Below are 16,413 nucleotides of genomic sequence, written 5' to 3' on the forward strand. Positions count from 1 at the left end.
AGAGGAGAATAGAGAGGTTTGGAGAGAGAAATTAGTCCAGATTCTGAGACCCTTGAAGATCAGGCCTTGGGGTTTGAACTTTCTCTTACCTGGGGGAATAATTTGAAGGCTTTTTAAGAAAGTCATATTGAGAAGACAGATCAGTCAGCCTTGTGTAGAGTAAATTTGAGATAGAGTATTAGGAACCTAGAGATCTGGCTTCAAGTCTGGGCTCTGCCAGTGTTTGGTTATATGCTCTTTAGCAGAGATGTTACTTTCTGGACCTTAGTGTTCTTGTTCATAAAATGGCCAAGTCGAACTCAGTCTTTGAGTTCTGCATTCAGTAAATCTAGGTATCAATTTATGAACGTTCTTGGAAAAATATACAAGTTCTATTAGAAAAGGACAACTGGAAATGCACTATCGTTTTATAGTCATTAATTCAAACTTCTCAATATTTTATTCTGGCCAGTTCTGTGATAGTAGACATTTGCCCCTTCTGTCCCTTTTGGAGAGACACCCCGGTGGCTGTCCCCCTATTCTATGTTAGAAGAACCCCGTACCTTCTGAGACTTGATGGGAGGCAGAGCCTGTTTCCTATAATAAAACTGAAAACTCCAGACACTAGCATTCTCTAGCCCTTATCCTGCTCCAGGGCAAGTGTGTCACATAGGTGTGACAGACAGATACATTTAGTTTAGACTGAATTAGGAGCTAGCTCATAAGTCAGTGAAGTGGAGAGGGTAGAGAATCCGTTGTGCTGGTGGGCCAAGAGCAACAGTGACAGTAAAATCTAGTTTCCAGGGGCAGCCCTGGCAGAAGTGGAGCTGCTGCTCTCAGTGTCTAGTGCTGGTGGCTGCAGGTGACATGATCTGTGGAGTCTAGTGTTGAGGTGGCTGCAGTGGTGTTTCACTGCATCAGTTTTGGTTCTTGTTCTGGCTGCTTGCTTCCCTTCCCCTGTTTGTTTTCCAAGCCTGATTCTTTGGCTTTCCCAATAAATCTGTAGGCCACCTGACATCCTGAGGGTAAATCTGTTTTCTGCTTAATTCAGTCAGAGTTGACTTCTGTTGCTCGTGACTAAGAACATTGATTGTTTCACTGCTCATTGAAATGGTTTTTTCTTTTTTGCTGTATGTGTACCTGTGTTTTGCCTTTGAGTTTTGTCAGCTCTTAAGTTCATGAAAAATTACTGAGCAAATTGGTATTCATTACCATTTTAGGTGTGTTATGATTTGGGTGCAGCATACTTCCAGCAAGGCTCTACAAATCCAGCTGTCTATGAAAATGCCAGAGAAAAATTTTTTAGAACCAAAGAACTAATTGCAGAGGTAAATACAGTCATAACAGGCATGTGATTTTCAGTTCTTTAAAACATCTATATGTTTTTTGGCTTGAATTTTTCTGATGATAAAAAAACCCAGTAAGTGTTCATTGTTGTAAATTTGGTAGTTCAAAAAAGTAGTGAAAACATCAAAAAAAATCTGTAATACCCCTTTTGTGGTTTTAGCTTATGTTTTTCCAGTTTTTATTCTTTATGTTTTTATACAGTTAAGCTCATGCTGTAATATACTATTTTGTATCTTGCTTAAATATTTGAATAGATATTTTAAATGTATTCTGTTATATAGTTGTGCTGTGATTTCATTTTCCTAATGTTTGGGCATTTGGATTGTTTACTGTTTTTATTATAAAGTTGCAAAATTTATATCTCCAAGCATAAAGTTTTGTTTGGACTTCAGATACTTTCAAGTTAAATTCCTGTAAGTAGAATTACCATGTCAATGGTCATTATTTTTTTTAAAGGATGTAATATGTAAAGCCAAATTGCTTGCTAGGTACATTTCTCCGAAGGCACTCCAATCAGCAGTGAATTTTTTTGAATTGCTAATTTCATGTGATCTAGAATATCTTTAAAAAATTTGCATTTCCTTGGTTCCTAGTAGGGTAAACATTTTCATGTGTTTGTTGTTTGCATTTTTCTTTTTGTGATTCAGAAAACTTAATTTTAAAGTATATAACTAGGTTTCTGTATGCCTGGTGCCCAGAAAAATTGCCACTTCAATCTTTCCTTTCTTCACCAGAGACATTGATTAAATGTACTAGAGATTTACTTTATTGGGAATCCCCATTTTACTTTGCCTGGGGCACTCATCAGATTTCTAATTTTATGGCATTTCAGGTATAGTAGTTTAAAACTTTAATTTTTTAAAAAAGTGTGTCTCTTAAAAAAATTTTTTTCTGTTTTGGTGGAAGCATTTCTGTTTATTCCACTTGAGTGAAGATTGAGTTTTCTTTGCTGCCCCCTTTAAATCTCTGCAAGTATATGTATTTTAAAATATTTTAAGCTCGTTTTTAACAGTGTTCACTCTTTGTTAGTATCTTAATTTTCATACTTACATAGAGTAATAATAATGTCTACCTTTATGTTGACCTGAAAACTCTAAACCAGGAGTCAGCAAACTTTTTTGTAAAGGGCTAAATAATAGATATTTTAGGCTTTGTGGGCCATATACAGTTTCTGTGGTGTAGTCTAATTTGTTGTTATGGTTTTTTTCCCCCCCTTTACAACCCTAAGAATTGTTCTTAGGTCAGGAAATCTATAAAAACAAGCCATGGGCTGGATTTGGCCTGTGAGCAATATTTTGCTGACCCCTGCTCTAAACCTTTTAATTTTTTATGGTTCCTCCAGCCCTGAATTTTCCATTAGCATTTTCTTGTACTGTTAAAATGTACTAAATGGGTGCTAGACTATTGTTTCTATTACACTGATGAATAATGATATATACCTCTTACTTTACAGATAGGTTCATTATCTCTTCATTGTACCATAGATGAGAAGCGGTTAGCTGGCTATTGTCAAGCGTGTGGTGTTCTTGTACCTTCTTCTGATAGTGCATCTCAGCAATTGACTCCATATAGTCAAGTCCATATTTGTTTGAGATCTGGCAACTATCAGGTAAGATGTGTGATGGGATACAATAGTGTAATCGAAAAGCACTGGAATCCAGACAGCTGAGTTCATATCCTGACACACCATTTACAGTTGTGCCGTTTAGGGCAAGCCAGACTGTCAGATTGGCCTATAAAATAGTTTTAATAATTAAGCTTCTTATGAGAATCAAATGAGAAGTTATAGTTTATAAACTCTAAGGCAAAGCACTGGACAGATGTTGACTCATTGATATTCTCCTTTCTTGAAGGTATAGAATTTGCCCATTTTAAGTGCATTCTGTAAGAAACTCTGTAGGTAGGACTTTTAAAATTACAGGTAGAGAACTTTTAGTTTTATGGAGCCTAAAGTCTTGTGTCTGATCTGAAAGTATGGCCTTGTAACCCGCCTTATTAGCCACTGCAAACATTAAGACTGAAGGAGAAAGTGAGCAGAGTGGTTTTGGTAGGTTTGGGTAGTGTATTACATAGCCCATTTTGCCAGGGAGTCTGGTCATCATCTCAGTTTTAATCATGAAAAGGGCTTAAATTAGTCTGTTGAGATTTTTATTGCACCCTCTGTGTATATATCTTTAGTTTTGTAATGAAAATCACTGGGAATTAGAATTTGTACTTTTAAAATCTTTTTTGGAAAGCCTTCATTCTAGGAAGTGAACAGTGCCTTCATGTTATTTAATTCAAAACAGAAATTATGAAATGACAAAGCTATAGCATACCTTCAGTTTTGTGTCTCCAAACGGACTTTTAGCCTAGGTTTTTAGTTCAGTCTTCTCAACTAGAGTTTATTTTTTTTCAGAGAAAATAGAGGGGATATGTACTTCCTCTCCCTCCCTCTGGCCTGTTTTTTGCAAATTCTGCTTTGCCCTAGGGAAGAAAATTAAACTTTCTTGAAGATAGATTTCAGATACAGATGAAGTTATTAAACACTAGAGATCTTTCAGTTACGTATTCCTAGTACAGGCTTATGGAGGGTGGGGATCAATTATGATAAGATACAGAATCTTTAAAACGGTCCCTGGAATGGTAAGACCTTGGAAATATTAGTCATAAATAGGCACATATTACTGTGAATACAATAAAGTGCCAAAATGTGTCACTCAGAAAGTAGTGTAATGGGTAGCTAGGAAAGGGGAAAGAGCAATTTTGTTGCATCTCTGAAATTTATCACTTCAGTTATGTATGCAGGAGTATCTTAGAATCATGTTTACCTTTTTTTGTTTTTTTGGAATAAGATTCTGTTTGTATTAACTATATATTTTTGTTCTGTGCTGATGAAGTAGTTATTGAACAGTTGTAACAAATATGTCTTCTCACATTTAGGAAGTGGCTTACTTTCCCCTGTGTAGCCTGTGTTTTGTTATGGAGGTGAAACAGTGGTTGCTTTATAGTTTTGAAGCCATTTTTGTCAGTGCTTTTGTGGTAGAGCTGAGTAGCTTTAGCTGTTTCAAGAAATCCCCACACTATCGAGATAAAGAGTTGATAAAGAACAGAAAAAGACTCTAATAATGTGGGTGTTAATGTAATTCACTAAATAATATATTTTAAACCATTTAAATTGATTAGAATAGTTTCTTAACATGTTATATTTAGATGAATTATTTTTAATTAATTATTTTAGTGTTTTAAAAAGTTTGTTGTATGAACCCCTCCCCGTTTTTTTGGCTGCACTGCGCGGCCTGTGGGATTTTAGTCCCCCTGCAGTGGAAGCCCAAAGTCTTAACCGCTGGACTGCCAGGGAAGTCCCTGAACCCATATTTAAAGTGGATGAGAAGAATTTAAAAACTTTCTCTCTAATAACATAGCTGAATTACTTCTTATTCATTGATTCTTCTCTCACCTCTCACTTTTGATCTTCAATTTTGAAAAAGGGTGGGGGGTGCTATTTGTAACGTAATTTTAAAATTTTAGAAAGAGAAGTTTTTCCTAGCAAGATTTTTTTTTTTCCTAGCAAGATGTTTTAATGATTTTCTTCACTGTGTAATTTCTATTATAGAAAGACTTTTAAAATTTTATTAAAAAAATTTTTTTTGGAAAGATTCTTTCATGATTTTTGAAATGGATGCAATTTGTGTCTGTGTTCTAGGAGGTAACAAAGATTTTCGCTGAAGACAATTTAACCTTCAGTTTACCTGTGCAGTTCCGGCAGTCAGTCCTAAGAGAGCTCTTTCAGAAAGCTCAACAGGGGTAAGGAAGTGAATTACTTTTTGATTTTTGAATAAAAGGGTAAGTGCATTTCAGATTTACCAAAAACATCCCTCCAAACTACCTGTATGTCTGACACAATACTTTAACTTTTTTTTAGTATATGGGAAGTTAACATGGCCAGAGGAGCCACTTTAATGTTCATCTGATCCGTTTTAAAAGTGCTTGGGGAAAAAAATTTACATAGCAGAATTTGATTCTGTTACCTAATCTTTATAGCTAAATTGTCCCTTTACAAATTCAAGACCTTCCCATGACTTAGGTATTTACTAACGTGCCGGAATATCATAAGATCTTACCTCTCAAGAATAAATGGCTTATTCTTGTGATTTTAGTTTTGCAATATATTCCTTTTTATTAAAAAAAAATTAGTGTATCTGCTTTTGTATTCTACAGAAATGAAGCTCTAGATGAAATCTGTTTTAAAGTCTGTGCCTGTAACACAGTCCGTGATATATTGGAAGGTAGAGCGATTGGTGTTCAATTTAACCAGCTATTTCTTAGACCTAATAAAGAGAAAATAGACTTTCTTCTTGAGGTAAGACGTTTTTTCCCCTTTTGATTTATAATTTTGCTTTAAGTTTACCAATGATCTCTTAGCTACCAAATCCAGTGCCCTCTTTTCTGTCTTCGTCTGACTTGCCCCTCTGGCTGATAGTTGTTTCTACTGATAGACCACGGTCTCTAACCCTGTTCTCCATCACTGGGTTTTCCATAGTCCTCCATTGACTTCTCTTTTACGCTCCCTTTAATGTTTTTATTTACAAAAGTTTTGTCCTTGGCTCACTCAACTTCTCATATCACTTTTTATTCTCATCCAAAACTTCAATCACCTGCTCACAAAAAACCCTTGGATCATACTTCTTGCCTCTCATGTGAGCTCCAGAATCTGTGTTTCTACTGGATCTTTCTCTTTCTTTAATAGTCTTAATGTAATAAACCTTGAGAGGAGTACATAGAGTACAATTAGTACCATTTAGTTCTAAACATACAACACTGCCAATGCTTTAGAAGTCCTTCTTATGCTCCTTACCAAACCCTCTCTGCCTCTCCTTGAGGAAACCACTGTCCTGTGTTTTGTGATAATCATTTCCTTGCTTTTCATTACAGTTGTATCACCTTTGTATGTACCCTTAAAGAATATTCTTTAATTTGCCTGTTTCGAGCTTTACATAAATGAAATCATACAAAATAAATTCTTTGTCTCTCAGTGAACATACTTGAGATGTTTTTTCAAGTTGTATGCAAGTACAGTTTTTTTTTTTCCATTGCTGTAAGGTGTTACAACATTATATGACCATGTCACAATTTATTTATTCTTAAGATGATGGACATTTGTGTTATTTACAATTTGTGGCTATTGTGCTTCTTGGAAAATACTGTACACATATCCTGGTGCACCCACATACGATTTATCTGTTACATTCCTGGAGAAGGTTTATCTGCAATATTACTATATAATTTCCAAGTGTTTTTGCCACTAGCATGCATGAGGGTTCTTGTTGGTCAGGATCTTTGTCAGCACTTGGTATTGTCAGATTTCCTGCCAGGTTCATGGTATAATGGTATCTCATTGAGGTTTTAACATCCATTTCCTTTATTACTGAGGAATTCAGCAGCTTTTCATTTATTTTTTGCACATATAGATTTTGTCTTTTTTTTTTTTTTTTTTTTTTTGCGGTACGCGGGCCTCTCACTGTTGTGGCCTCTCCCGTTGCGGAGCACAGGCTCCGGACATCCAGGCTCAGTGACCATGGCTCACGGGCCCAGCCGCTCTGTGGCATGTAGGATCTTCCCGGACTGGGGCACGAACCCGTGTCCCCTGCATCAGCAGGCGGACTCTCAACCACTGCGCCACCAGGGAAGCCCTAGATTTTGTCTTTTGAGGTACCCATTCCAAGTGGTATGCCTCATTTTTCTGTTGAATTGTCTTTTTTTTTTTCTTTTGCAGGAATTTTTTATATATTCTGTCCTTTACTAGTTTTAAATACTGCAGGTATCTTTTCTGCGTTTCACTTCTCTTTTAACTTTTTATTATTTTAAAAGTTCTTAATTTTAATATAATAAAATTTATCAATCTTTTCCATAAAGGAAAAGATTAGTGGATTTCTGTGTCTTGTTCAAGAAAGCTTTTCATATCCTGGAGTCGTGAAAATTGTCCTATATTTTACCTTCTAAAAGCTCTAGAGCTTAGCCTTCTTTTCACATTTAGGTCTTTAAGCCACCTGTGATTGATTTTTGTGTATTAACATGAAGTAGGGGGTCTGATGTCATTTTTTTCCTCACTTGTTCCAGTACCATTTATTGTAAGTTCCATCTTTTTTCTGCCGATCTCCAGTGCTACCTCTCTTGAATGCCAAGTATCCATACGTGTGTGGGCCTGTCTCTGGGCTGTGTTCTGTACCACTTTTCTGTTTGTTTACCCATACATCAGTATCCCTGTCTTGATATCATCTGAAGTACATACCTTGTTTTTCAAAGTTGTGCTGGTTATGCTTGTCTTTTTGCGTTTTCTTGTAGACAGTTGACCCATTGTCAAGTTTCTCAAATAAGCCTGTTGGATTTTTGTTTGGAACTACGTTACCTTTAAAAGTCAATTTGTGAAAAATTAGTATCTTTACAATATTGAGTGTTCTAATCTGTGAACTGGTATAGGTTTTGATTTATTTAGACGTTCTTTAATGCCCTTTAAAGCTTTATAATTTTTCCATAGAAGTCTTTTTATTTTATTTTTTTATGAACTTGAAAATAGTTTATGCATTGGTATAGAGGTATAGTTGAACTCTGTATATGATTTCGTTTCCAGCTACTTTGCTAAACTCTTAAAAATTCTGTTTATCTGTAGGTTCATTTGTTTTTCTAAATAGTCTTTATCTGTAAATAACGCATTTTGTTTTCTTCATTTTCTAGCCTTTTCATTTTTATTTCTGTGTACTTGTTCTTACTGTGCTGACAATGATCTCCAGTACAATGTTTGGTAGAAAGGGCTCTGATGGGCTTCCTGGTTTCATTCTTAGTCTCAAAAGCTTGTACTCTTTTACCGTTTAGAATGATGTTTATTATAGGTTTTTCTTATCGTTACTCTGTATCTGATTAAGGAAGTTTCTGTTTATCCTTAATTCACTGAAGGCTCTTATTTTAAAAAAATCATGAATTATTTTTAGATTTTATTAAATGCTTTTTCTATGTCTATTATGATAAGCATGTAATTTTTCTCTTCTAATTGGTGAATGTAGTGAAGTATATTAATTTTTAAGTGTTGAAGTACCTTGTCTGGATAAACCCAACTAGGTTGTGATCTTTTTTTTAAACTGAGATATAATTGACGTGGAACATTGTATTAGTTTTAGGTTATGTTATGATTGTTTTTAATATATATTGCTGGATTTGGCTTGCTAATACTTTAAGATTTTTTTACATTCGTGTGTGAGATTGATGCATCAGTTTTTTTTCTTTCTTGTCCTGTCTTTGATTCTGTTACTAAGGTCATGTGTGCCTCATAAATAAATTGAGGTGTGGATCATTTCTTTTTGCCTGGAAAAGAAAATGGACTCATTGCTTTTTTTCAGTGTTTGGTAAAATTTACCAATGATGTATTTGGGCCTGGAGATTTTTTTGGGGGGAAGATCTTTGGCATTGATTCAATTTCAGTGATTTCATCTGCTGTTCTTTTTTCTTGTTTAGTTTTGAGAAGTTCTTTTCTAAGAATTTGTCCACTTTATCTAAATTTTTAAGTTGATTAATATAATGTTTTTAGTTATCTTTTCAGTGTTTATAGCATCTATAGAGATGTCACCTATTTCATATTTTTCAGTTTTAAAAAGTTGAGGTGAATTCACATAACATCTTTGTTACGTTGCTTATCAGGAGTTACCACATATTCCCGAACACATGACGACATGTATACAATGCATCTCTATATTTGAATAAACAGTCTCATGAAAGTACACTAAAATATTATTTATCATAAGATCTTACATATGGTAGCAAACTTAATTTATGCATACAGTGGGGCAAAATTATTAGAATGTAAATATATCGTACATACTCCAAGATGCTCAGATGTGTTATATACTGATAGCGTAACCTGTTCATCTGAGCAAAGTACCTTCAAGATACTGTTTCTGAGCACGGTAATTAAAAATACTATTATTCTTTTTTTTCTTTTAATAGCTTCATTGGGATGTAATTCGCATACCATACAATTCACCCATTTAAAATGTACAGTTCAGTGGTTTTTAGTATGTTCATGGAGTTGTGCAGCCATCACCTCAGCCAGCTTGACAACATTTCATTCCTCTCTGCCCGTCTGCAACAAAACTTCTTATCCATTAGCAGTCATTTCCCATTTTCCCTCAATCTCTTCAACCCTAGGCAACTATTAATCTACTTTTTGTCTCTGTAGATTTGCCTGTTCTGGACATGTCATATAAATAACTGACTTCTTTCACTTAATGTTGAAAACCTGAAAAATTTGATCCATGTTGGAGTGTGTATCAGTACTTCATTCTTTTTTATAGCTGAATAGTATCCCATTGACTGGATATGCTCTTCAGTGTCTGTTTTGAGTGTTCATTCATCAGGTGATGGGCTTTAGGGTTGTTTACACTTTTTAGCTCTTATGAATAATGCTGCTATAAACATTATATAATTTAATTTTTGTGTCAACATATTAGAGAATATTTGACAATTTCTTAAGGTTAGGGAGCTTTTACACTAATATATTCTCTTTGACTTCTTGTAAATAATATGTGGGGAGGAAACCTAATCTAATAAACTCAGAATAATATTATAAGGATATTATTTTTAGATAACTAATATTTTCATAGTTGGTTTCTGTTACTCTTTATTTTCATTGTTTGGTTTTTAAACCTTGGTTATCTTCTTAACCATTGGTTCTATATACTTTAACTATTATTGATCATTCTTTTCAACTATCTAAGATGACCCTTTTCTCACTTTTCTGACAGGAACTACTGATTCTTAAAGTTATCACTCCATTTAATTTGGCAACATACTTTGTAAATTTCGGCAGGACTTCTTCGTATGCTATATAGATTATTCTTTACTGCATATTCTTTGGTCTCATCTCTTAAATTTCTTAACCAGATCTCTGACTGATAATGTTTGAAAGGAAAATTCACTTGTTTTTAAATCTAAACTTTTCAGACTGTAGTATAATTATTTTAAAGTACCCATATTCAAATAAAAATTACTCAAATTCCTAGGTATGTTCAAGATCAATAAATTTAGAAAAAGCTTCAGATTCTTTGAAAGGAAACATGGCTGCTTTTCTAAAGTAAGTGCCTTTCTTTTCTTTTTCTTAATTTTGAACTTAGTCCTGTGAGAAAAATATCTTTTATTCCTTATCGTTTTGGATTTGCCCTGCCTATCTTATAACCAGGCAGTAATTGGTATTTAAGAACACTTATGGTTTGGATTCGTGTAACCACATAAAACTTAGGATTCTGTCAGTTACTCCTTTTGTATATTGTAGCATTGAAATCACAAACTTTAAATAAGGACCAAAAAGAAATTTTAAAAGCTGTTTCAAATGATTGTTGTGCAGTTATTGAATGGTGGTTTTTTAAACAGTTTATTAATAAAAATTGGTTAATATGATTGTTTTCCCCAAACTAAAATTATACACTTTTTTGTTTTATAATATTTCTTACTGATCTAGGAATGTGTGTCTGGGGTTGGAAGACCTGCAGTATGTTTTCATGATTTCTTCACATGAGCTTTTCATTACATTGTTGAAAGATGAAGAACGAAAGCTACTGGTTGATCAGATGAGGAAGAGATCCCCTAGAGTAAATCTGTGCATTAAACCAGTAACTTCATTTTATGATATCCCAGGTTAGCTCTGCTAGCTAAAATGTTGGCACATTCTGCCCCTCAGTATATTTAGGATATCCTCTTAATTTGTTTCAGATTACACGAATGCTGGTAATTAATAGACATTTACCTGTCTTTTGTAGTCATATTTCTGTCTAAGCAGTTAAGTCTTGGGACTCTGCTGAGTCTCTGATTCACGGAGATATAGGCCTAGATACATAAAAGATTTTAGCTGTGGGAGTAGACCCACGTAACTCTGCTGCTGTGTTCTTGAAGGTAAAAAACAGGAGGGGAGGGGAGCGGTTGAGAACGATAAAAGGTACAGGCTTGCATGCGTTTCAGCCTGTATATCATCGTGATACTGTCTTCTAGCTAAACATTCAGCTTTGGCACCATTGCCATTTTTGCCTTATTTATTTGATGATTTTCTTCCATTTTTTTCTCTTATTTTGTAAATATAAGTAGAAAATATAGTGCTGCTCATTAATAAGAAATACAAGCTTCAACATTTAATATAGGGGAGACAGAATTCAGCTGGCTGAACGAACTTTTAGCTGCTTTGACCCTCATTAGATTTAAACTGCGTTAACAGTGCAGGTGTAAAGGGAAAGAATAATATTAACACAGATACAATGCTGGAAATGCATTATTGAAGACTATATCTGAAAGCCGAGTTGTAGTGAGGGATTTTAATGATCAATTCTTGGTTTTCTGGGGAAGGCAGTGCCTCCACCTCCTCATTCTCCCCTTCAGAAAACACATTCTTAATGTTTATTGCTCAAAACATTTTATATGTGCTTTTAAATAACACAGTATGTTCCAAAGTAGGAGACTGTCTATATAAGTTAAATTTTTCCATATATCCCACATAATTCTTTCCATGTACCAGCTACTGATTTTTATGTTTTTATTTTCATTATCTTTGTTAAATGCATTCATTTATTAAATGAAGACATAATAAAAATTGTGTTAGGCTTTCTATATGAGAGTGAAGTTAAAACATAATTTGCATTAAGTTGAATAAATAAGTTTTCAAGATGAGAGATGCTTTTAACTTATAATACTTATAAACATGCACAATTTCTCTCAGTAAATTACCATTCTCATATTTATAGGATTATGTATACCTTTGAATCAAATCATTATTTAAATGGAAACCTCTCCTTCCTTTCTTAGCCTCAGCAAGTGTCAACATTGGCCAGTTGGAGCATCAGCTGATATTGTCAGTAGATCCCTGGAGGATTCGACAGATTTTAATTGAATTACATGGTATGACTTCAGAGCGCCAATTCTGGACCGTGTCTAATAAGGTAAGAAGACCCTCTCTTAAGCGCAGATAAGAAGGGACTTCCCTGGTGGTGCAGTGGTTAAGAATCCACCCGCCAATTCAGGGGACATGGGTTTGATCCCTGGTCCAGGAAGATCCCACATGCCACAGAGCAGCTAAGCCCGTGCGCCACAACTATTGAGCCTGTGCTCTAGAGCCCGCAAGCCACAACTACTGAGCCTGCATGCCACAACTACTGAAGCCTGCGTGCCTAGAGCCCGTGCTCTGCAACAAGAGAAGCCACCACAATGAGAAGCCCACAAACCGCAACGAAGAGTAGCCCTCGCTCACCACAACTAGAGAAAGCCTGCGTGCAGCAAGAAGACCCAATGCAGCCAGGAAAAAAAAAAAGAACAGATAAGAAAATTACCCTTGTTTTCTGATGTAATTTCATAGAAGAGCTGTTCCCTGACCTTTTTGGGAATAAGAACCCCCTTTATTTGTCAACAATTCATCAACAATGTGAAGTACCTGCACATGAGAGTAATTGCACTTTGAACATCCATTGACAGAGAAAATTTGAAATATCCAAAAAAAGGTTATTAAATCGACACTATTAAATCAGTAACAACAAAAAATGAGTTTATATTTCATTTGTTGTCATAACATCTACATGCATTTTCAGTATAGCTGTTAATATGTGTGTAAGGTATAATATTTATGCAGTCTGGAGCTAATACTTGCTGTGTGCTTACAGAGTATTTTTGGTTTAGTTTTTTCCTATCTTCTTGAAGTCTGAAGCCTACAGTTTAGAACCACTTCATTAACTTCTTTTAGAACATTTTTGGCTTTAGATATTCTTTTTAAAATGCCAAGCTAATGTTTCTGAAGTTGTCTATTTAAGTTTTCCCATGTGGAAAGTGCAAATGAAAATAGCTTTTTAAACATTTCAGTGGAATGTAGCTTGAAATACAAGGGAAGCAGTCCACAGATACAGGAGAAATTAAAGTACTGTGGTAGTGCTTCTAATTTAACTGCATACTCCTCCTCCGCTGAATATGTAATAAAAAGAAGCAAGAAATTGCTGTATATTTTGTGGGGTTTGAACGTAAAAGTGCAGTGAAATGAAAAATTGGTCTGAACCTTAGTTGGACTTCTTAGCATTGACATTGTTATTTGTGTTCATTTATATAGAGAGGAAGTATATAGCATAATAGTTAAGAGCGGGAGTTCTGGTACTAACTGCCTGCGTTTGAATGCCAGCTCTCTACTTAACTAGCTGTATAGTCTTCGGCAAGTTATTTGACTTCTGTGTGTCTCTGTTTTCCCATCTGTGAAATGGAGATAATAGTACCTACGTAATACTGTTGGGAGGATCATATGAGTTAATACGTATTAAACTCCTAGAATTTTTTTTTCCTTCTTTATTTCTATAGTCTATCCTTCAGAAAGTTCCAATCCATGTAATTATTTATTACTAGCTCATTATAGTGATTATGTTCATTTTGATTAGCATTTCAGTACAGCTGTCATTTTCCTTTCTCTTTCAAAAATGACTTTTGAATGATTTTTAAATGGGGTTGACTGTTACTGAAAGATTCTTATCTAGATTTGGCTTCATGTGTGTGTATTTGTGGATTTTTATTTCTTCTAGTGGGAAATACCTTCTGTCTATAGTGGTGTTATCCTGGGAATCAAAGACAATTTAACAAGAGATTTGGTTTACATTCTAATGGCCAAAGGTTTACACTGCAGTACTGTTAAGGTGAGTAAAAGCATACATTGACGTCTGGTTAAGAATATGCTTTGTAAATTTAGCGTGAAGCCAGGAATCAGAATCAGTTGTGTTTTCCTGATCTTAAAATCATAGTTGTAGGCCTAGGAGGATATTTGAAAAGGCATTTTGGTTTATTCTTTTTCCTTTTACCCTCATAGCTATACGAAAAGGGTCTTGGACATATGGCTACTACTCTATGTCTTTTAAAAAATTAGAGAGCATGAATAGTTCTTTTGTATTTAGGGTTCAGTTAGTAAAGATTGTATTCCAAGCTAAAGAAAACAAAAACAAAAATCCTTAAAATTACTTTTGTAGATTTTACATAAGGATCTATTTGTGAAGTAGTCTGGGATGGAAATACAGATTTGGGAATCATCAAAGATCACCCTGGGAGAATATTCAGAACCTAGGGTATCCAGCACAGGTCCAAAAAGAGTGGCGTGAGAAAGAGTCTGGTATGAAGACCAGACTTGTGGGGTCATAATAGCTAAGGGGATAGAGGTTGTCAAGAAAAGGGAATGGACAGCACTGGGTTGCAGCCCCTAAGTGCAGTAAGGTAACTGAAAGGTATTGAGTAGATTGTGCCATTAGAAGATCTTTGTTTAGTAAGAGCTATTTCTTTTTCATGATGTGGGGGATAGAAGCCACATTGTACGAGTGAAAGAATCATGTGGAGAGAGTAAGCGAAGGCTACTCTTTGGAAAAATTAGAAAGAGATGTGTAGGAAAGGGCTTGGATCATAGCTGATTTGATTTATTTATTAGTCAATTATATAGGCTAATAGGGTTGTGTGCAAAATTTTAAAATGTGGAACCTTGTTGAAGGGGTAAGGTCTAATTCTGACTATCTTAGGGGGAGAAGGGTGTTTAATCATGGAATTTTATACCTGTATGATATATGTATGTAATATTTATATAAAACTTCTAGTTTTGTTATTTTATTAATTTATTTTTTGGCCACGCTGTGTGGCATGTAGGATCTTAGTTCCCAGACCAGGGATTGAACCTGTGCCCCCTGCAGTGGAAGCGTGGGGTCTTAACCCCTGGACTGCCAAGGAAGTCCCCTAGTTTTGTTATTTTATAATTTATGTAAAACTTGTTTAGTAATATAGCATGTATATTATATTGATTGTTTATTGGATGTTTTTTAAAAATTACAGGTAATTCCCTGGCGGTTCAGTGGTCAGGACTCTGTGCTTCCACTGCAGGGGGCACGGGTTCAATCCCTGGTTGAGGAACTAAGATCCTGCATGCCGTGTGGTGCAGCCAAAAAAAAAAAAAATTTACAAAAGAATTAAGTATTTATTGGAATAAATCAACAATGCAGAGATGATAGAAAGATGATAGTCTAGCCTCACTCCCCGAGATAACCTGTGTTAACCATTTAAATTAATTCTTCTCCTCTTTGTTCTGTACTTTTAAAGACGTATTTTTTGACTCCAGAGGAAAGGTGATGCAGGCTATTCTGCTGTTTCTTTTTATAGGACTTTACCCATGCTAAACAGCTATTTGCTGCTTGTTTGGAGTTGGTGACAGAATTCTCACCAAAACTTCGTCAGGTCATGCTGAATGAGATGCTGCTTTTGGATATTCATACACATGAAGCTGGAACAGGGCAATCTGGAGAGAGACCACCTTCTGATCTTATTAGTAGGGTGCGAGGATATCTGGAAATGAGGCTTCCTGGTAAGACTTTTTCACAAAGCCAAATTTCAGAAATTTAGTACTCAAGTAACTGTGGGGAATATTCTAAAAGAATATTTACTGGACTTTTTACCATCTATGAAAAAATTATTTGTCTTTTAAAACAATTCAGATGTGGAGTTCACTTGAAAACATTGGGGAAAATGTAGGAAATTGTTAATTTCCTAGGATTGCCATAAATAAGTAACAGAAATTTATTTATTTATTTAAAATTTATTTATTTATTTTTGGCTGCTTTGGGTCTTTATTGCTGCAGAAATTAATTTTTTCATGGTTTTGGAGATGAGATGTCTGAAATCAAGGGGTCTGCAGGCCTACACTCCCTTTGAAGGCTCTAGAGAAGGATCCTTCCTTGCTTCTCCCTAGCCTCTGGTGGCTCCCAGCAGCCTTTGGTGTTCCTGGGCTTGCAGCTGCATCACTCCAGTCTTTACCTGTTTCACGTGGCCTTCTGTGTGTGTGTGTGTGTGTGTGTGTGTGTGTGTGTGTGTGTGTGTGTGTGTGTGTGTGTGTGTGTGTGTGTGTGTGTGTGTGTGTGTGTGTGTGTGTGTGTGTGTGTGTGTGTCCGTCCATGTGTCCATGTCTTCTCCTCTTGTAAGGGCACCAGTCATTGGATTTAGGGTCTACCCTAAATCAGTATGACCTCATTTTAACTAACCACATCTGAATTAGTCTACCCTAATTCAGTATGACCTCATTTT

The 16,413-nt window shown here is 35.3% G+C and overlaps 1 protein-coding gene across 2 annotated transcripts in view; it reads left to right on the top strand.

The window, feature by feature from the left end:
• INTS8 (integrator complex subunit 8) overlaps positions 1–16,413 on the top strand; it is a 65,097-nt gene that overhangs the window by 15,564 nt on the left and 33,120 nt on the right. For both annotated transcript variants that reach the window (XM_059994922.1, XM_059994921.1), the window contains exons 7-15: positions 1,200–1,307; positions 2,780–2,935; positions 5,012–5,112; positions 5,527–5,668; positions 10,359–10,429; positions 10,814–10,989; positions 12,145–12,278; positions 13,890–14,000; positions 15,496–15,697. In XM_059994922.1, the coding sequence (XP_059850905.1) occupies positions 1,200–1,307; positions 2,780–2,935; positions 5,012–5,112; positions 5,527–5,668; positions 10,359–10,429; positions 10,814–10,989; positions 12,145–12,278; positions 13,890–14,000; positions 15,496–15,697 (1,201 nt within the window). The remainder of the gene's footprint in view (positions 1–1,199; positions 1,308–2,779; positions 2,936–5,011; positions 5,113–5,526; positions 5,669–10,358; positions 10,430–10,813; positions 10,990–12,144; positions 12,279–13,889; positions 14,001–15,495; positions 15,698–16,413) is intronic.

The sequence above is a fragment of the Delphinus delphis genome, chromosome 17, assembly GCF_949987515.2.
Source record: "Delphinus delphis chromosome 17, mDelDel1.2, whole genome shotgun sequence".
Taxonomy (NCBI): Eukaryota; Metazoa; Chordata; class Mammalia; order Artiodactyla; family Delphinidae; genus Delphinus; species Delphinus delphis.